This window comes from Rattus norvegicus, chromosome 10 (genome assembly GCF_021556685.1).
Source record: "Rattus norvegicus strain SHRSP/BbbUtx chromosome 10, alternate assembly SHRSP_T2T, whole genome shotgun sequence".
Lineage (NCBI taxonomy): Eukaryota > Metazoa > Chordata > Mammalia > Rodentia > Muridae > Rattus > Rattus norvegicus.
The window spans coordinates 99,898,971-99,921,873 of NC_141543.1; the positions used below are offsets into that span (position 1 = coordinate 99,898,971).

General features: G+C 39.9%; 1 protein-coding gene across 5 annotated transcripts in view; it reads left to right on the forward strand.

The window, feature by feature from the left end:
* Cep112 (centrosomal protein 112) overlaps nt 1-22,903 on the forward strand; it is a 467,011-nt gene that overhangs the window by 220,937 nt on the left and 223,171 nt on the right. For all 5 annotated transcript variants that reach the window (NM_001105849.1, XM_087570857.1, XM_087570858.1 and 2 more), the window contains one exon: nt 3,405-3,587. In NM_001105849.1, coding sequence (NP_001099319.1) covers nt 3,405-3,587 — 183 coding nt within the window. The remainder of the gene's footprint in view (nt 1-3,404; nt 3,588-22,903) is intronic.

A 22,903-nucleotide genomic window follows, 5' to 3' on the forward strand; every position in this document is an offset into this window, starting at 1 on the left:
AGTCCAAGACAAGAAAGACGCTGCTTAATGCTTCTCTGAGCACTGTGCTCCTGAGTAAAGGACCACACTAAAACAGTGAAGGACCACTCTTTCCCATTCGATTGATACGAAAGGACCAGGGTTTAGCCAAGGTTCGGTTTCTAACACAGTTCCACCTCAGCGGTGTTCTTCGTGATTCTAAATATTATCTTCAAAATATCCCCAGAACATTTGGGCTTTTCCTGTGGACTCTGCATTTATCTGGAGAAGACAGGAAAATCTGACAGTGAAGAAACCTAGGCTGAATCCAGAAGAGGCTTAGAACATTTAGAAGTAAGCTGCATAGTCTGTAAGTGAGCGGACAGGCCTCGGCTCTTGCATTTACTAGGATTCACTAACCTAGATAGTTATTCCTTAAGAAGACTCACTGGGAAAAATATTATACTAACAATTCATTAGCATCTATTTTTACAGTTGAAATTCTAGTAATTCTTTTCTTGTTTGTTTTTTTAAGTGATGAAACACATTTGACCAATGCAGAATAATTGAACAGGCTATCAGAACCCTTCTGATCACTGAGGTTAGAAAGGCGTTGAGGTTATATGGGAGCAGACCGTCACTAGACTGTAGACGAATTCAGCAACGTCATCCTGAGACAGTAGTGTTTCATGGCAATCTTCTCCATCCTCTGCCTCCGGACTTTTTTTCAGCCTCTCTTCTGCCCCAGGCCTCAGGGGTGGGAATGTAGGGATGACACGGTTGTCTTATTCAAGACTAGGTATTGTTTAGTTACTCTTCTCGAACTCTAATGGCATGTAAGTTTTAACTGCCACCCTCTACAAAACGCTCCCTGTTTCAGACCAAAGTTGCATCAGTCTATGGTATAAACATTTAGATGGCTGTCTGACTGCACGTTCAATCAGGGAGACTATAGCAGTGTGTTGCTTCCTTGGGCTCATGCCCTCAACAACTGTAGCTTTTGGCTTGATCTGTAGTATAAAGTGTGTATATTCCTGCCCATGGAAAACACAGACAGACAGACAGACAGACAGACACACGCGCGCGCGCACACACACACACACACACACACACACACACACACACACAGCAGCCTGCATGTACAAAGCTAGCCCTCCAACTTTTCATCCTGAACAGAGAGGTACCTATGGAGTTGCCTAGCTCCTGGGGAGCAATCGACTACAAATGGTTGCTGAAGGAAGTGATATCATTTTCTCTAATGCAGCCACTGGGGAACTAGGTGGGAAGAAGACAATGTTCAGAAGGAAGGGAATGGAGCATACCTGAGTAATGGGGTGAACATAATCACAATATATTGTATATATGTATGAAGCTTATACAATAAAGGGACATAAACAGTTGGACGTCATTCATTACTAGTGGCCTTATGCTGTTTCTTGGCATGTCCTTTCAAGGGAATATTCTATAATTCTTCCAGTGTAGCCTCAGGTTATTTGGTTATTAATAAATATTTTGCTTTCTATCAATTTTAAGTCATACCCATTTTCCCAATTTTTAAGTTTTCAAAGACCCTAGTAGAATGTTCTATGCCTCCCTCTACTTCTCCTTAGTGTAAAACATGCTTAAATAATTTTGATTAATTTTTTTTTCTTTTCTTTCTTCAGAGCTGGGGACCGAACCCAGAGCCTTACTCTTGCTAGGCAAGCGCTCTACCACTGAGCTAAATCCCCAACCCCTTGATTAATGTTTTAAACTTTACTATAACGATACTTGATACTATAACACTGAGTAGAAGTAATGATGTGTCGAAGAACTAAAGACATTCTAGTTCAATAATTAATACAGTTAGCTGCCGAAAATCGGCTCTAATAATGCTCACTTTTTAATTTCCCTCTTCTGTTGGGATTAATATTATCGTTGTGTAAATCACAGAATAAAACATACATTTATTTTAAATAATAAAAGACTTTTCTTTACTACCTGGTGTACTGGTATATATTGTGAATAAATGCATACTATTTTTTCTCTTTACTGGTACATTGGAATAATATAGGGACAAACACCCAAATTTTAAGTAAATTGACTAGAATACATCTGATGCAAAATGTGTTTTCTATGTTATTTATGTAGTGTTGTAACATAGGCATAAGTGGGTATGTTCAAGAATTAGCATACATTTCTTCTAACTAGTATAACACAATTATGAAGAATTATAAATTTATTATTGGTTTCCCAACTCTAAAGTCACAATAAAAATATTTTAAAACATATGTTATAATCTAAAAGCAAACTTGATTTATTTTTTGATTCTTATTTGCAATTAGGGAATGAAAGTTTTAAAATTCATAGAGAGATTACTTCTGAGGTTTAGTGTCGTGTGCATTCCTGGAGAAATGGCTGCTATAGCTTTAAGATAAGGTAGTCTGGTGATTCATTGCAGGAAACAAGATCGATTTGGAGCAGACTCCTACTGTTAGCTTTTTTGAAGATGGATTCTCACGCTGAAAATAACACAACATATTCTAAATAACAGCCCCCCACCCTGAAATCCACCAAAACTGAAGAAAAATCCAAGTGACTGTTCTTAGCAGCTGTGTGGCCTGCAGTTCACTGGGGAAGCTGGCTTCCTGCAGTCCCTATTCATCACCTGCTTCAAAGACAGCCTGGCTGGCTATAGTTTGCAGGCCAGGTAGGGTGCCATTGTGCACAGTCTGGGAGGATTAGTATCAAAGCTGCGGCAACCAGGCCCTTGGTCTCAGGCTGCCATTCAGTCTAGCAGGGAGAGGCTAAGACTGGCCAAGGTCACAGTCTCCAGTGTGGAGTGGACTGGGAAAGGACCCTGAGAATAGAACGCTTTTTATGAAATGATGGCGCAGGCTCGCGGCACAGCAGGTGCCCTTCTGGAAGACATAACATCTGTTTATGTTGGTGTACCGTGGCTGACAACGAGATAATAGAGCTTTGAAGTTTATCATTTTATTTTTAAGAGACAACTGTATATACAATAATCCAGATGCGCATTTAGCTCAGATCTTTTATTGGGAAATCATAAAGGGAACTGATCGACTTAATTGTTGCTTTTTACATTGTATATATTCAAGCAGAAAGCAAGGCGTACTGACTATTAACCGTTTACAACCATTGCTGATCAGTAACACCCAGTTCTTGGGGAGGAAATACCTACTATTCAACAGAAATTGTTTTCAATGTTCAGACATCAGTGTCAACAGATTGCACAGGATTTCCTGAATATGCCACGTATCTTGGATATTAGTTGTTTTAGATAAAATGCTCCCCATCAATTGAATGTTTTAAGGGTGAGGTAATAATGACGCAAAAATAAAAATTTCAACTTGGACAAATTAGAGAAAAATTAAGCTGTACATGAGTTGTCATGACGACAAGGATGTTCTGTTGATGAACTGTCCTCCTCATTGTCCAATCAGATAGTAGAGCTGAAGCTGGAGCATGAACAGGAGAAGACGCACCTATTACAGCAGCATAACGCAGAGAAGGATAGCCTAGTCCGAGACCATGAACGGGAAGTTGAAAACCTGGAGAATCAGCTTCGCGCTGCCAATATGGAGCACGAAAATCAAATTCAAGAGTCCAAGAAACGAGACGCACAGGTAATTATCAATAATATTTATTAAAACGGGTGTCTATCTTAAAAAGTCATCAGCGTTTCATGTTTTCTTATTCTTCTTGATGCACGCTGTTTGATCATTTGCAAAACTGACATATAAATGTGATTTTTGTTCTCCCCGCCCCACCCCCGTTTGGAGGATGAATAAGGGCTTTAACTACAGAAACCACAGGTAGCCAGATTAAAAATCCCATGGCGCGCTATAACTTGGTCCCCTTATAATCTTGTCTCAGTTCCTTTCATGATTTTTTTTAAAGGTATGCCCCTTACCCCTCCCCTCAGCCTTAGAAAATCCCTAAGAAATATATTAGCCTCACCCTGGCGTTTTGTTTTAATCTCTGAAGGCAATCAAGTAGCTGCTTTAATATTCGCCTCTCCTTCCTATTGTTGTTTTTCTCCATGATTTCCTCCATGATTTCCTCTCTGTTCGATTACCTTATTTGGATGGTAATTGATAAAAATGACTCCAGAGAAGTGCTCTTTCCCATCAGGTCTGGCTTTTTCCTGCACACACACACACATGCCTCCTAGCCCCCATCTCTGTAGTCCCTGTTGGAAGCCATTTGGCAGAATAACCTCCAGCTGTGGTAGCATTTGACTCTTCAAACTTATGGATGAAATGTGCAGTGTCAGCATGGAGAATTATCTTTATAAATTTCAGATGAAAAAATCTTATTGGGTATGTATCTTTGTGGTACAATACATTCTTTAGGGTCTATATAATCAAGGGCCTTTAGTATATCCTCTTGAGCAGATTGCTGTGAAATTTTATTAAAGAAAAATTTAGGAGCAATTGACAACAATAGAAAGATAATTTTCTTTCCTAATAAAACCATATCATCTAGTAGGTCTAAAGACCTCTTTTGCCATTGAAATCCAAGCATGCTAACCACACTAGAGTTAAGCCCTGGTTATCCCTCCTTCTAAACTAATAGAATTTCCAAATGGCAAAATAAATCTTGTGTTTAAGCAATTCTGTAATTACCCAAACATCACAACATTTCTAATTAAAGAAGATGTTAAGTTTTGAGTGGAGAGCAGCTGGCGGTAAGGCAAAAATGGGAGTTGGTTCTTTTTCATTTGACCTTGGTTTGTCTTGTTTCAGAGAGTAATTGGTACAATAGGAGTATACATGATCAGATTTTCTGTCAATAATATACATTTTTCGGGAGCGTATGTTTCGATTGCTGTATGGTTATATGCCTACTAACAGGGGATTGTTATAATGCGCATGGTCCGAGACTAATCATGTGGTTTCTACAGCATTCGTTATATTTTTGCTATTAACCTCATTAGAACTTTTAGAAAATATATGCTGTTGTTTTTTTAATTTTTGGTCATTTGATTTTTTTAAAGACTATTTTCAAACTTACGTTCTCCTTCAGACATAATGTTAACCTTACCATTGTCCTCCCATGATAAGGGATATGAGGTCTGGGTCAGCATAAGATCTGTTTGCATAGAAAAATTGCATAATAGATACAATAAAATCCATTGGTTTGCTTAATTGCTGACTATTTTGATGCTGTGGTGGAAAGCCGACACACTAGAGACCAAATTTATAGGAAATCTTTCTGATTCTGCATATGCCGTATCTGCCATGTAGGGCGCGGTTCATCTGATCATAACAAAAGGGAAATTTCAGAACTATTATGTGTAATTCAACCATAGGAATGGTGCAATATGGCTGTTAACTGCGTTTATGCTCATCAGAGTGGTCACTGTGAAGACTCTGACCGTTGAGGCACTTTGCTTTAGGAGAAGTCACATACTTTGTGTTTTTCTTAAGCATTTTACTGATTGGGATTGCTGTCCTGGGAGAGCCAGTAAGCAGCGCAGACTTGGAGTCATTCATTCTTAAGCAAAGTGCAAAGACTTTGGTACACATTGTTACCTAGCTATGTTAGTATAGAATTTTAAAGAACTTTTACTAATAACCACATTTTTAAAAATCTTATCGTCTACCAAAATACTAAAAATGTGTCTGGATAGTGCTTTCCTGAGGATATTAACTCAGTATCCTTCAGGTAGCTCCTTAAGTTTTATATTATGTCTTTTTATGATTGTGGCCTAAAAATTTAATATATGATACCTTGGGGTTACTGAATTCCATTCACAAATTAAAAATACACAAAATGGCTTGATGTTTTTTAAAATAGAAAATAAAAAAACTCACCATGGTATTTAATGCAGAAAAAACCACATATATTTTAAATATTAGATTGTTTAATTTTTTTATTCCCAGAGAGACTTGGTTTTAAGCTAGCATTTGGGTCATCCAGTTTAGCATTGGAGGCCATTTTGTAGCAAGGACCCTTTGCAGTGTTTGGCTGGCAGAACACCACTGCAGTGTCTGTTTCGGACACCATGGCTTTGTTTGCCGCTCTCGTCCATCAGATCCCGAGACTGAAGGTGATGTTAAAGAATAAATCATTTCAGCTTTTTCCAAATAAGTAGTATATTATATACTGAAAGACAATCACGACTGCACAGTTATCCTTCTCTGCGTGAGCCTTGCCGGTTAGGGACATTCTTTTGGTGAATATGATTATAATTCTAACACATTACATTTTATCCTAGTAACTCCCCATTTCTGTATAAGGATATCAATTGTAATACATTGAAGGACAGTCAGTCACCACCCTCATCTTATTAGTTAATTATTCTGTGTGTAGGCATCATTTTTCATACTTTTTACAACAGATATATTATTATGTGATAATTATGCTTGCTAAAATGTACATCAAATTTTGTCACCCTTGTTTAACATGTTTAGTCTGAATTTGTCTAAGATCATGTTATAGAAAAACATCCAGATTGGTGGAAATCAACACCATGATTTATTCGAATATTTTTTGCTAACCAACACTCTTTTACTGAAATTAGAGAACAGTTTAATTGACTGAATCACATTTTAATATAAAGAAAATTTATAAGTATCATCTTACAAAGATTTTTCTAGTATGGTAGTTCTATATGCAATTATGACTTTGCTAAAGCAAAGTATTAGCACATAATGAATTCACAATGTTGACCTGGAAGAAAAATAAAACACACATTTCATTGACTTGTGGTTGTTGGTTGTCCATTTAGGGTGATGACCTTTTAGAGATGTCCTATCCTTGTCCCTGGTTGGCCTGAATGGGAAGTGTACGTGAATACCAAAAGGCAGTTTATGGAGCCTTAGCGACTCACCCCAGAGGTGGTGTTACCACCTTAGAAGGTCCATGTGACCTGTTTCAGGATAGACTGCTTGCTAAGTCAGGGGAACTGGCAACCTCTGTGAGCACCCTCAGGAGAAAGTTATTTAGCAATGCCTAAAAATACGTCAAACATGTCACTTACATGTGTACTATGGGTTTTGCATGACATTGGCATACTGAATGTTGTTAATTTCTTAAATGGACAATCGTGATTGTAATCATGATAAAACAACTTCTATGTAGTGAGTAGGTAAATCATCTTAATTTTGCTTTATTGATTACACAAAGAAGTTCTACCTATTATATTTTGACAGCATTACATTTTCTATTAATTTGCATGCATGGGCACAAGTATAAATTCCCGTTGATAATTTGGATATGTATACTGCAATGAATTAAGCATGAATATAACTCTTTGAACGTTTTTAAAGGGCTAATTGAACAATTTGTGTAACCTGGACCTTATTAGTTTGCCTACTTACTGACAGTCTTTGGACTTAGCCTTTTTCTATCAAAAAGTTTGACCTTTTAAAATATACATGCTACTTTCAAAAGTTGCTTATAGCAACATTTTAAAACAAATTCATACTTTATGATCAAAAATAATTGTTAAACCATAGATGATGTTAGTCACATTAGAAAATCTACACTTGTAAAAATTCTGTGGCTAAATGTAAGGTTCACCTGTGAGTGTGCTGGTAGCCACAGTAAAAAGGGAAAGAGGTTGAATACGTGATTCTATTCACAGTGAGAAAAGCCATCACTTTTCTCCCTAACTCTCATTTTGGTATAAATTTGTGATATGGGGCTGAGTATAAAACATGTTGGCATGTTTTTTGTAAATTTCATATTTTCCAATATCAGGTGCAGGAACATTGAATCTTTGAGCATTCACACAAAATGTAGTAGTATACTTCATATTAATGAGCACACAATTCATTGTGATTTTTTTTTTAGAATATAATTTTTTCAAATCAGAGAACAAAACTACTATGAGAGATCTAAGTTTAAGTCACTATAAATCATATGAAAGAACACTGAGTTACCAATCTACCATATTCTAATGATGTCATTTTATTGCTGCGCCTGAATTCTAATAAAATATCTTGAAGTAACAGTTTAAACCAGGCCGGGTTCAGAATTTAGCTAATTTCCAAATGCTTTTCTACCTTCCATTACATTCTGTTCTCTGAACTGACTGTGAAAAAATTATTATGTAGTAAAATCAAATGGTAGTCTATGCCAGGAATAAAAGATATTTTGTATCTATACTAAGTGATTGAAGTAGTGTTACATCACCAGTTTCTATTAATGTCATTTCCTGTATTCAAAAGCTTTTAATTCTTTGGGTCACACCAACCTCATTGGCTGGAAAACCCAAACTACGTGAGGCAGCTGCTGAACTGTCACCCTGCCTGCTCCCACCTCCTCCTCCTTGAGTGGCAGCCACTGCAGTGGCCGCCTGCTGCTCCAGCTATGTACACACCACACTCAGGTCTTCCGGACAGACCAGCTGCTTGTATAGGCAGGCAGAGTAGAGGAGAATTAAGTGGGTTTTAAGTGTTAAGAGGATTTTGCTGCAGTGCACAAAGTTTTTTCCAGGCAGTAGACGACTGGTTGGAAAGACTTTTTACATTTCATTTTCTTTGCAAAGGAAACATGACATTTAGGGAAGATAACTGATAAAAGCACACATTATAATGATCTGCTTTCTTTAGTTAAGCTCTGTCACTAACTGCTATATCCCTCTGTGCTTTCCTAACTACTACATTTTTTAAAAAGCCAGTGGGGAAAATTCCATATTATTCTAATACCATCCTGGATCATATAGATTTTTCCAAATGGAAGTGGTGAAAAAAAAATCCTCCTTATATTTTGCCATACATACACTGAGGGGAAAGTCTCATTTTATTTGTATCCAACAGTGGTTTCTTTTACAGTGATATCAATAATGTACTTACTATTTGTGTGTTCTATAAGTTAAAATGAATATCTATTAATATGATTTAATGTAGAAAAATATAAGTGAATGTCATTTCAATTAAAGACAAACCTTAATAATTTAAAAGATTTCTAGATTTCTTTTTCCATTATAATTCTAAAATTGTTCATGTTACAAAGTACAAATATACTGGTAACTAAACCATAGATAAGTCATCTTCATATTGATCATGGAAAAAGGAAGTTTAAAACACAATAATACAAGCTGAAACAAGGTGATTTATAGTGATTCATTCCTAGAAGAATTATACAGTGTATCTGTAGTTTTCTGCATATTTTTAAAATGGGTTAGTTACCATGGAAACCACATGCTATGATATGTGGTCCACTTTTAGATAAAGAATATTCATTTAAAGAGAAACCTTCTAAATAATAATGTATAAAGTATTCCTTTTGAATTAACAACCTGGTATCAACTAATAATGACTGCTTTTAAAATTATATTCTTTGTTCTCATTATATTTAATGGGTTTCTTTGGAAATATTAAAATTGCCCTTGAAAAAGAGTTAATTAAATGCTGGATACAGTTTAAATACAGATTAGAATGGGATCCCTCTGTAGTGACCAGAGGTCATTGAACCACATCGATTGTTCCACCACACACAAAGGCATTAGTCATAACTGATGTCTTAAGTATCCAATAAAAATATAATCAGGTTAGGTCAGCTAGAGATGACCAAATATCCATCATTTCATTTCATAAATAAGGTATGTGGAATTCAAGGACATCTTCTTGCCCAAGGGCACAGAACTAGCATATTAAGGCTTCTTACTCTTCACCCACTGTTTTGATCTTCTTTTATTGGTTATTTTACTTATTTACATTTCTAATTTTATCCCTCTTCGCAGTTTCCCCTCTTCAAACCCCTTCCCATCCCCCCACTCCCTGTTTCTATAAGGGTGCTCTCCCACCCACCTACTCCCACCTTACTGCCCTAGCATTCTCCTAAGCTTAGGCATCTAGTCTCCGCAGAACCAAGGGCCTCTCCTCCCACTGATTCCAGATAAGGTAATTCTCTGCTACATGAAGCTGGAGCCATGGGTCCCTTCATGTGTACTCTTTGGTTGGTAGTTTAGTCCCTGGGAACTCTGGGGTTGGGGGGGTCTTGTTGGTTGATATTGTTGTTCTTCCTATGAAGTTGCAAACCCCTTCAGCTCCTTCAGTCCTCCTAACTTCTTAATTGGTCCCCATGCTTAGTCAAATGGTTGGCTGTGAGCATCTGCATCTGTATTTGTCAGGCTCTAGCAGAGTCTCTCAGGGTTCAGCTGTACCAGGTTCCTGTCAGCAATCACTTCTTGGCATCAGCAATAGTGTCTGGGGTTGGTGGCTACATATGGGATGGATCCCTAGTTGGGGCAGTCTCTACATGGCCTTTCCTTCAGTCTCTGCTCCACACTTTTTTCCCTACATTTTTTTCTTCATTTGTCTTCCATTTTTTAATTTGGTATTTTCTTTATCTACATTTCATTTTTTTTCTAGTTCTTATTTTATTTTATTTTTTTCCATCTTTATGAACTTGGGTATTTCTTATTTACATTTCAAATGTTATTCCCTTTCCTGGTTTCTGGGCCAACATCCCCCTAACCCCTCCCCCTCCCCTTCTATATGGATGTTCCCCTCCCCATCCTCACCCCATTACCGCCCTCTCCCCAACAATCACATTCACTGGAGGTTCAGTCTTGGCAGGACCAAGGACTTTCCCTTCCACTGGTGCTCTTACTAGGATATTCATTGCTACCTATGAGGTCAGAGTCCAGGGTCAGTCCATGTATAGTCTTTGGGTAGTGGCTTAGTCCCTGGAAGCTCTGGTTGGTTGGCATTGTTGTTCATATGGGGTCTCGAGCCCCTTCAAGCTCTTCCAGTCCTTTCTCTGATTCCTTCAATGGGGATCCCGTTCTCAGTTCAGTGGTTTGCTGCTGGCATTCACCTCTGTATTTGCTGTATTCTGGGTGTGTCTCTCAGGAGAGATCTACATCCGGTTCCTGTCAGCCTGCACTTCTTTGCTTCATCCATCTTACCTAGTTTGGTGACTGTATATGTATGGGCCACATGTGGGGCAGGCTCTGAATGGGTGTTCCTTCTGCCTCTGTTCTACACTTTGCCTCCCTATTCCCTCCCAAGGGTATTCTTGTTCCCCTTTTAAAGAAGAAGTGAAGCATTTACATTTTGGTCATCCTTCTTGAGTTTCATGTGTTCTGTGCATCTAGGGTAATTCGAGCATTTGGGCTAATATCCACTTATCAATGAGTGCATACCATGTGTGTTTTTCTGTGATTGGGTTACCTCACACAGGATGATATTTTCCAGTTCCAACCATTTGCCTATGAATTTCATAAAGTCATTGTTTTTGATAGCTGAGTAGTCTTTCAATGTGTAGATGTACCACATTTTCTGTATCCATTCCTCTGTTGAAGGGCATCTGGGTTCTTTCCAGCTTCTGGCTATTATAAATAAGGCTGCTATGAACATAGTGGAGCACGTGTCTTTGTTATATGTTGGGGCATGTTTTGGGTATATGCCCAAAAGAGGTATAGCTGGGTCCTCAGGCAGTTCAATGTCCAATTTTCTGAGGAACCTCCAGATTGAGATTTCCAGAGTGGTTGTACCAGTCTGCAGTCCCACCAACAATGGAGGAGTGCTCCTCTTTCTCCACATCCTCGCCAGCATCTGCTGTTGCCTGAGTTTTTGATCTTAGCCATTCTCACTGGTGTGAGGTGAAATCTCAGGGTTGTTTTGATTTTCATTTCCCTTATGACTAAAGATGTTGAATATTTCTTTAGGTGTTTCTCAGCCATTAGGCATTCCTCAGCTGTGAATTCTTTGTTTAGCTCTGAACCCCATTTTTATAGCGTTATTTGTCTTTATTTACATTTCAGATGTTATCCTCTTTCCCTTTTTCCCCTCTAGAAACCCTCTATTCTATACCCCCACCCCCTGCCTCCATGATGGTGCTCCCCCACCCACCAACTCTTTCCCACCTCCCTGCCCTGACATTCCCCTACACTGGAGCATCGAGCCTTCGCAGGACCAAGTGCCTCTCCTCCCATTGATACCTGACAGGCCATCCTCTGCTACATATGTGGCTGGAGCCATAGATCGCTCCATGTGTACTCTTTGGTTGGTGGTTTAGTCCCTGGGAGCTCTGGGGGGGGGGGTCTTGTCGGTTGATATTGTTATTCTTCCTATGAGGTTGTAAACCTGAGCTACCTCAGTCCTTTCTCTAACTCCTCCATAGGGGTTCTCATTCTCAGGTTGGCTGAGAGTGTCCACCTCTGTATTGGTCAGGTTCTGGCACAGCCTCTCAGGAGACAGCTATATCAGGCTCCTGTCAGCATGCACCTCTTGTCATGCCCAATAGTGACTGGGTTTGGTGACTGCATGTGGGATGAATCCCCATGTGTGGCAGTCTCTGTATGGCCTTTCCTTCAGTCTCTGCTCCACACTTTGTCTCCATATTTCCTCCTGTATTTTGTTCCCCCATCTAAGAGGTATTGAAGCATCCACACTTTTGTTGTATTGTGGATATTTTGAGCTTTTTGCTTAATATCCAATTATCAGTGAGTGCATACCATGTGTATTCTTTTGTGACTGGGTTACCACACTCAGAATGATATTCTCTAGTTCCATCCATTTGCCTAAGAATTTCATGAAGTTATTGTTTTCATTGTTTTTAATAGCTGAGTAGTACTCCATGGTGTAAATGTACCACATTTTCTGTATCCATTCCTCTGTTGAAGGACATCTGGGTTGTTTCTAGATTCTGGCTATTATAAATAAGGCTGCTATGAACATGGTGGAGCATGAGTCTTTGTTATATGTTGGAGCATCTTTCAGGTATATGCCCAGGAGAGGCATAGCTGGGTCCTCAGGTAGTTCAATGTCCAATTTTCTGAGGAACCTCCAGACTGATTTCCAGAGTAGTTATACCAGCTTGTAATCCAGGCCCATATCTAAACATAATAAAAGCTATTTACACCAAAAGAATAGCTAACTCACTTTTTTATGTCAGATCCTCATCTAAGAAAGTTTTAGGTTTCTGAAAGGTTTGGACATGGCAAAAAATGTGCAAGCTTGTACATGGAGCCTTGCCCAGAGCGGGAGAGACTCCCTGGTCTTTGCTTCCCATGCTGGGATTCTCTGAGCACTTGCAGCTTGCATTTCTTTTGGTGACGGCCATCCTCAGTGTTGCAGTGAAGTTGTAGTGTGATAAGGCTGTCGGCTTCATGCAGTGAGGTGCAGTAGGTCTCTACATCTTAACAACACTAGCGTAGTGATTTCTAGTGCAGTCTGTGCACCTCACTTGGTCTCCGTGAATTCACCGAGTGTTGGCAGAAATTATCTTTGTGGAGAAGTTGGGTGAATATCTTCTTCCTTCGTGTCTTAGAAAGGCCAGTTTTGGATTTCTGACCCCATCAGTTCTGTAAGGGACATCCCTGAGGCCTTCATTTGTATAGTTGAGGTAATTTTTCATGACAGAAAGGTTGAAGCCAGAATGCAAGAAATGATTGTCGGAATGATGATGTCATCAAATGCTCAAAGAGCTGGCAAATGGAAGCTTCATAAGCTGTTTTGGGTTCCATGCCAGACGTACTGGAATCAGCTGGATCTGAATGATATCTGACAACTGAGCCATTTGATGACAAAAATGACAGGAGTTGATGGAAAGGAGAACTTATATCTCAAGAGGAAAGCAAGGAACTGCAGAAAGCATTTGAAAAATATCTTAAGTAGAAACTTTTTATATAAAATAGGCCTTATTGATCCTAAAAGTATTGAAATCAGTATTAATGAGTTGAAATTTGAAGATAATACTTCTCATTTGAAACAAATAGCAAAGTCTGTTTTTTAAAGTTCACTTGTTTTAATAATTATCTGATTTGCGGACCTTTCTAATAATTTTGGATATTTGTGTACTCAACTGTTGGGAAATAATACCAGAAGTTGTAAACTGTTAACAATTAGACTTCCAGGGTTTGGACATGCATCATTTTTCCAATTCTCTCGTGTTTTTTCCCTTAGATTTCAAACCACATCCTGAAAGTATATGTACTATTTGAATATAAAGTAGTGATATTTTAGAGAATCAAGTTGTAGACACTGTGACACTAGATCTCAGTCTTTTCCATTGCTTATGGGGACAGTTGTAGTGCAGCAGCGGTCTCTAGACATGTGTGCACATCTTCCCAGTACACAGAGACCCCAGTGTGGGGAGATTTCACCCAGCAGGGCGCCACCAGTGTGTTCAGGCCCAATCCCAGAACATGGGACTTTTCCAATGGGAAAATTACAGGCCTTTGAAAAGTTTGAAAGTGTTAGGCAATTTGTTTCTCTTTATCTTAATGCATGAGCAATTATTAATGATCCTCAATTGCTCAAAGATTACTACTGAAGCTGGCACTTGACAAAGACGCAGGTTCAAATGTGGAGTGTCTGAGGTTCACATTGCAGTCAGTAGGCCTGTGCAGATGCTTCACGCTTTGGTAAAACATGGAGCACCATTCTAGTGGCATGCAAGAAAAAGTCATCACCAGCACCGTAGATGCTTTTTTCTGAGAATCTTCATTCATGTGTATAATGAAATATGACCACATATATTCCTTATTTCTTCCCTTCAACTTCCACCATATACCCTCAACACATCCACTCCCAGCTTTGTGTGTGTGTGTGTGTGCATGTATATATGTGTATATATTATATATACATGTATAAATATGGTATCTGTATATTATATGTGCATATGTGTCTATACATAAACATACACTAAGTCCAATTAGTGCTGTCTACATGCGTGTGGGTGTAGGGCCAGCCACTGGAATATGGGAAACTATAAGTAGCCATGCTCTCAAAGAATGATTTCCCCACTCCCAGAAACAACTGCCAGTATCTCCTCAGGAAGAGTGACAACTAAAGATCCCCTCATCTATCTATGCTGGAATTTTTCTGTCCTGATCTCAGATAGGTCTTGTGCAGGTAACCACGGTTGTGTGTTCAGGATTGCATTAGCCATGTCCAGGAGACAGTGTTACACACCTCTCATCCCCAGCCTCAGCTCTGTCTTTCCCTGGCCTTGCTGGTGGGTGGGACTAATACAGCTCAGCAGCCTGGGTCTTACTCTTGCTGTTCACCACTCCATTGCTGCTGCCTCTGCACAAAGAAGCTGCTCTGAGCGAGGTTGTGAGAGTCACAGGCTCTGTGCTTAAAACGTGTGCATCAAGCACCTTGACAATGTGACTATGTAGTAAAGACCAGGCATGGACTTTGACCAGGAATATAGTACCAGACACAATGTGCCCTCCTGTATAGCAGGCCTCAGATCTGATCGGATGGTGGTTAATTTTCCCATTGCCGTGGTGCCACTGTAACACCAGTAGACAGTCTTGCCTGGGGTATTGGTATTACAGCATGAAGAGTCCAGTGCTGGGTAAGTCCAGGGATGTCTTCTCTCCCCTAACCTGCAAAGCACTGTGAAAGCTAAATTGTTCAGTTCAGAAATATGAAGTGTACATCTCTTAAAAACTTCAATCATTACCTATTCCAATTGCTCTTTGAAACCACATTACTGTGCATTAATATTGAAAATGGAGTACCAATAAAAGCTATAGAGTTATCACTCCTCAGAGGACCGATACATCAAATTTATTTCTATGTAAATTTTTATATAAACAGTAGCAAAGATTATAAATATAGAATTTTCCTATGGCAGCAACTTTCAGCTTGATTAATTATCCCATTAAGATTGTTTAGCCACCTGCTTTGCCAGGCCTTTGGGTTCTCGTGATAGTGAGATTGGAGGCTGGATGACTGAGTGGGGCAAAGCTACTGAGACACGATAAGATTCTTATCTAAAGCAGTGCCGTGGAGACAGTAGATCAGGTAGGGAGAGGAGAGACACCCAGAGCAATGGTTTGATGTGTCACTAGACATTATGGTATTGATGCCACTGAGTTATGTGGGCATACAGGACTAATGTTCAAAAGAAAGTTCTCCATCACCATTAGAAGTAGCTTGAGGTTACAGGCATGGACTGTAGTGGATACCAGTGTGGCAGAAGCAGACGAGAACTGGCAGATATGCCGTGCAAAAGGGAAGGTGGGAGAGATAGAAACAGAGGAATGCTTAAGAGAGGGAAGAAGAGAACTGTAAAATCAGACTTGCCACCTAGATTGCCCAGGGATTTGAAATGAGCACATAATTTAGAACAGCCCTAACCATACTAGGCATTTATTTTGAAACTCTGGGTGTACAACAGTACAGTATACTGGGTGTACAACAGTACAGTATACTGGGTGTACTGTACCAGATGAGGATGTTGCCTCCATAATCCTGCAGGTAGACATGGATTTAGAGATTAAAGAGTCCTATAAGGAGTCAAGGAACAAGCTTAGATGGATGAATGGAGCAACCTGGGGCATTAGTTCCTGAGGATGGCTTGGATGGTGAGTGGGCATGTTAGTAACGTAGAGAACATCACAAGCACCTCACCTAGTCCCACTGTTGATTTTGAGAGCATCAAGGTTTCCTGTCCACATGGAACTTTCCCCAAGTTGGTTGCAAGAAAGGTTTTGCATCTCCACCAGATGAACATGCTTGACTGCCAGCATTACCCACTAAAGTACAAATTCAGGTCTAGCAGGAAACAAAACAGGCTTTTTTGGGTGTCCCTACAAGCCAGAGTTTAAGGAGCCAAGAACAGAGGGAGAACAAGCAGGACTCGTTGACAAGAACTGGGTGGAAGCCCTTCTGTGAAGGGTCCTGTCAGGCAATTTAGTAAGTGAAAGAAGCGTTCCAAATGAAGCAAGTGCTATTACCTGACTGTCCACATCTCTAATCAGATGATACATAGAGCATGCCTTCCAGAGCTGGGGAAGTTCTTAAGAAGTGAAAACATGATATTGAACTGGAAAAGAGTTACTCTAGAGGCCATGTTGTAATAGTTTCTTGAATTAAATTTTTCTCATAAGCTGAAACCCATTATACTAGAAAATGAAAATGTTACTGTGTGAAAAGAGAATTGGAGGGGAAGGCAGAGGGTTTTACAGAAGGATGAATTTCTAATAACTTGCCAGCTAGAGGTTTGTCCAGAGGGCTGGGCATATGGAGATGGTGACAGGAGGCAGCATTAGGAAGATGCAGCCAAGCAGGGCGATGCTTTAAGGAAGCTTCAGTCTGTTTGAAGTTGTCACTAAAGCCATTCAGACCAAAACTATAGGCACCGAGAGACCTGGAAGAGAAAAATGGGCCCTTCCTTGGGAAAATAACCCTCATATTTCCCTATCACAGGAAACTTAGGAGCAGGTGGGAGGCTGCTGGACTAACTGTTTAAGCTCCACGTTTGCATCAACTTTCTGTTTCTCGAGCATTCTGTTTGGCAATGCTGTTCCCTCTACCTTGCCCCACATCCTACCCTGTCTGGAGAGCAGCTGCAGGGGGTGTTACAGAGTTGGCCCGTCAAGGCCGAAAGTTGTATCCTGTAGACTCTGAGTAGCTGTGGCCATGTCAGATTCCAGAAGCAGTGATAGATGGTGTTCACAAACTACTGCTTGTGAGGCAGTGGGAAATTTCAGCTTCTGCCTTAGAAAGATGAATATGTTCATTAAAATGTGATTTTGTTGTATACAAGAATATATAACCATTTTCAAATTCCAAATGGCCTCAGTTTTTCAATACATTATTTTTGCTTGAGAATGTCTTCACAGATGGGAAAGCAAACCCGAACAATTCTTCTTATTTGTAAAGACAGGATTTGAACCCGACCCGCCTGCATCCCCTCCCCATGAACTCTTTTCTCACCTGTATGGCATGTAAATTACAGGGATAGCGATTGGTGGGAGATGTTTCTGCTGCTGCTCACTGGAGATTTGTGGCTAGCACTCATAGATACTGTGAGGGCAGTTTCACAGAGCAAATCAAGTTGACATGTCAGAACTCAGGGATGCATGGATGCCCTGAACCCTTCTCCTGGATGTGAGCAGCGCGCTCACCAGCACATCCTCTCAGTACCACAAACCTTTCTTTTAAAGTAAGCTTAATGTCCAATTGTAGTTGAGGCTGCAGTGTTTCCTCTTCTGCACTTCTGTCTCCTCAGAACCCGATGGTGGCCTGTGGTTGTTTAGATTGAGCTCTGGAATGCTTTTAAACATTAATTTGCTTTGACATGACTTGTGCACAAATTAATTATTCAGGCACATATTGTTCAGAGTGCATGAAAAGAAGGAAGCCGTGGTGGAACACATCCTAACTAGCACATGTGAGCATGGTACAAGCAATCTGACTCTTAAAGAACAAAAGCTGGCAGCAGTAGCTTCTCTGCCTTGAGCCAGTCCCACAAAATTAGCATAAATATGTGAGGTAATCAGAAGAGTTTGGGACTTCCTAGCAAAGTGTCCTTATTCTTATCTAGTTCTGAAAGAATGTGAAATAAACTATTCATTCAGCCAAGTATAAAAATATGTCTGCTATGCAGTTATCATCATGTGTCATTAATCTGAAAATACTGCAGAAGCTCTGACAAATTAAAAACACAAGGATGTGTCTGCAAGGGTTTCTGCAGCCATTACAAAGCTGCTTCACCTCTTAGGCGAGCTCTTTTATGGCAACTTCTTGCTCAGTGTACTGACATCTTCAAAGGCTTTGACATCTGTCGGCCTTTGAACTACCATTAAAAAATATTATCCCATTTCCATTCTTTTATGCCCATTTTTTTAATTATAGCCCTTCTTTCAAGTTGGGAACATGGTTGGTTTAAATGATGCTGTCCTTTCGTTTTCAGCCACCCAGCTGCGGTTTGAATAAATTGATGTGGAATCAAAGGCGGGACTTTAAAGGGAAAGGTTTGATGGACTTGGACTCGGAGCCAGATGAGGCTTTATGATGAGAAGGGTTTGATCCCAGCACAGGCACCGCCTCTATCAGCTGAACACTACAAAGCAGTTCATATACATAGGCTCCTGCGGATGGTCTAGTTTTTAACAGCACAGATCTCTTCAGGACTTGCAAATGTGGCATTAGCTAATATTCAGAGAGCTGATTCCCTTTCATCCACCAGAAGCTTATGATTATGGTACAGTTCTCGAATTGGAAATGAGAGCTGCAACACAGATTTAAGCCGTGCTGTCTGATTTGTATTCAATATACATGTCACTGCGGGACAGGCTAGTCTGGGCCAAGCCGGTTCAATACAAGGAAAAACAGTTTCATCATCTGAGATTCCTGGTCGGAAATATCACCAGCTAATTAAAACAGCAGTCCCATGACTATTAGAGAGGTGTTTGGCTGATTGGAGTCTCTTACTATTTGACAAGAAGGATTTGGAGACCAAGCCTCTGCTATTTCATAGTCTTCTTGCAGTCTTAATGTGTGCAAGCCTGTTTCAGGCTAATGAAGTCAAATCGATAAACTCAAACTATTTTTAAAGGGAAAACAAATTTAAAACACTTACTTTGCATTAAATAGTTTTCCTTATCTGATTATCGATCTGGAAAAGAAGCCTTTGTGGCAGTGGATTCTAACTTTGTCCATATTCTACTGAATAATAAGCAGCTCCTTGAGTCATGCAACTAAGTAATCGAGTAAGTGATTTAGGAAAATTATAAATGTATAATGTAGATTCGAGTGCACTTTAAAGTCAAAACTGATCCTTTTAATGTTCTAGTGGTCACTTAGGATAAATAATAATCCATTAACACTTTTTCTCAAGATAATATGTTGTATTAGTAATTTATAATCTATTTCCCAGAATAATATGAAGATTTGGTACTGTTTGATGATACATAACTAATAATTCTGTAAAACTTTTCATGTTCTTAAACTAGAACTTCAACTTTTAACTATAAAGTAAACTATAAATCACAGAACAAATTGTTGACAAGTATGATGTTAATTGGCAAAACATAAACTCTTTGGAAAAACTTTTATTGGTGGAAGTCAATGGGATGCCACAGAGTCTAGAATTCTTCTTTTTCTTCTCTCCTTCAAAGAAACCATGGAATAAAACACTTGCAAGCAGACTTGTCAGTGAACACATTTCAGAACTCACATTCTGCAGACACTCGGTATTCACGGGGTCACTCAGAATCTAGAGTTCTCGTGGTGCAGTCCCCCTGCTTTGCCTTTAGACATCTTTAGCTCTGAGGATCACTGCACTGACTGCAGCCAGGCCACCTTGCACCACAGTTGTTCCAGTGCCTGGGTTGTCTTCCCTGGTCAACATCCTACCCAGTGACCTGGGTCTTCCGCTGAAGCCCTAGATTTCCTGCTGCTTCCTCCTTTTCATCTTTCTTTTTTTGCCACTAGCTCCATTATCATTCATTGCTGGAAGCCAAGCCCTTCACTTTTTCTCTCCTCATGCTTCTAGGAAGTGGTCACCAGCGTTTCATTGATTTTAAGAAACAGAAATATGCTAAAACCTCCAAGTGCCCATCTCTTTTTCAAATATCTATCGATCCGTGCCATTCTGTTTCGCCCTCTTCAGCAACTTCATAGCCTTCTTTGCATCCACCCTTAACTTGCTCATAGACATCTTCTAGTCCTGTCCAGAGGTGGATGGCGGTGAACTCAAACTGAAGCTGACCTTGGGGTCTTCCTTGTTTTTTTCCTTTCTTTTAACCTACTGGTAAGTGCTATAATCAGAACTCCATGTAGATCCATGGACAAGATCCATTTACTTATACATATTGCCCTAGTCTAAACCTTCACATTTATCTTCTGACTTTCTTATTCTTTTAACAGCAGCATAATGATCTTTGGTGATCACTTTGTATAGATACAAAGTATCATTATATAAGGATCTTTCAGATATAAATTGGATTAGAGAACTCTTTTGAGTAGCCCCCCTTGCTTTTGTTTAGAATAAACCCCCAGTTTCTCAGCATGCCCTGTACGAGCACCTCCTGGAGGCCCTGGCCTAAGTATTCCTTCTTAGTCACTAAATGTGAACCTAAAGCCATAAACTAAAGCAAGCATTCTAAAGGAATTAGTTTAGGTCTGAGCTTTGCTTCTTTCTATATTATAGTTCACAAACCCTTAGCTATCTAAAATATGCAGAACACATTAATTAAATCACCAAATAACAATGACTTCAGAGTACTGACTACCGTTTTGGTAGAAAGATAAAATGAAAGAATATCTATCTGACGTGTGCTGAGGGCATCTTTAGTTAGGTTTAGTCATTATTGGATAAAATGCAAAAGTGAGTAAGATTCACTTAATCGTGACAGATAAAAGACAAAGGAGCATGAATATAAAATAAGGTGTGGAGTATCGTTTTAAAAACAATGAAAGTCTCTGTGCCATAGAAAAGAAAGCTAAAACCGTTTTAAGAGGTAACAGTGGGCATGCGTGGTAATTCTGCCTTGCAGAGGAGACTACTCTGTGGGCTCCATTCTCCTCGTGGATTCTTACACTCAGTATACCTTTCTTCCTTTAATATTTCCAACATTATACATCCATATAATTTCTCCCAGCAGAAGTTGCAACGCCAATAAGAAATAGGGACAAAGGTCCCCCATGCTGAAGGTCACAAAGACTCTTGAAAGAAACCAATTCTGATATGATTCCTAGATGTTAAAATGGCACTCTGTATGGCTTTAAAGTTTTTTCAGTAGTTCGGATGGGGTCTGTTATGAAGAATGTCTTTCATTTTGTGGTGTCCTTGTGATCATGGGCATTGATGTGGTTTTGTCCTGGAGACGTTTTGGGTATAGCTCTGGTACATAAACTAAACTCTGCAGGAGTGCTGCTCACACGTGGAGGTGTTGCCATGTGAGGACAGCTGTGTCATGGCAAGAGCTGCACCACAGGACCCTCACGCGTCCTTTGTACCCATGTCCAATGGGTATGATGTTATAATTAGGGATGGTTATTTGGCAAGGGACATAGTCTGAGATCATCTTCAAGAACTCCTTTAACTCTTCTCCAGGCAATAAATTAACTTTCATGGGGGAAAATAATAAGTCGGTTGTTTGAAGCTACGTCTGATGGCCAGAGGGAAAACATGCACACATGCTTGCATGCATGCATGTGTGCACCGCCCCCTACACACACACACACACACACACACACACACACACACACACACACACACACACACACACACACACACACGGCCGTTTTGATGTTTTGCCTCTGGAGTTAGTGTGTGAACTTGGCTATGTCTATTCTTATAAAAATGACGTCAGCTAAAATAAAGTCCCGCCGCTCTGGCTTGCAGTGGCTTTTCCTCTTCCTATTTTTGTTTTCACAAAATGTTTGTAATTAATTGTGTTTGAGATTGTGTTCATTTGGCAGTTGCTAAACACTGCTCTTTTAGCCAGTGACTGTGGTCTGAGTAATCTGTAGATTTTAGTACTTGAGTAAGAAAAGTTACGATAATTAACCAGCTGCAAGCACTTGCTAGATAATGGCTCCACATCAAGGACAGGGGGACAGACTGCCCTGCCCTCAGAGCCGTTTGCCCCTTTACAGTGAATGACTCAAAACCAGAGCCTGAGGCAGACAGCCTAGCCTCTGTCAGAGCCCACGGGCTCCTGAGGGAGGTCTTCAAGTTACCACTGCCCAAGAATGGGAAGTCATGCCTGTGGGGCTGAACTGGAAAAGCTGTTTCAACACCTCATCTGCCTCTAGGAGGCAGCTCCCTCTTATCCAACTTAAGTTTTCTGTTTTTAAAAATTACTGACTTACTCTTAGTTTACATGTTTTATTTATTTTAAATGTATGGGTGTTTTGCCTGAATATATGTCTGTTCTTCCTGTGGGAGCCTGGTGCCCCTGGAGGTCAGAAGAGGTTATTGGAGCCCTGGAGCTGTGGATGGTTGTGAGCCACCACGAAGGTGATGTTATCAGAACCCAGGTCCCCTGCACGAGCAGCAAGTGCTGTTACTTGCTGAGCATCTGTCCACTCTCCACCCCAGTATTACTGCCTTCTCAAATGCTTTAATACCAAGTAGACTGTGATCAGACTCTTTCTACTGCCCGTCTAATCTAGCGAAGAGGCTTTGTTAAACTAGCTTTTATTTGTTTTATTGTTGAAAAATTTACTGATGTCTTTGAGTCTTGATTTGATCTCTTTGTACATTTGCTGGCACCTTCCCATGGTAG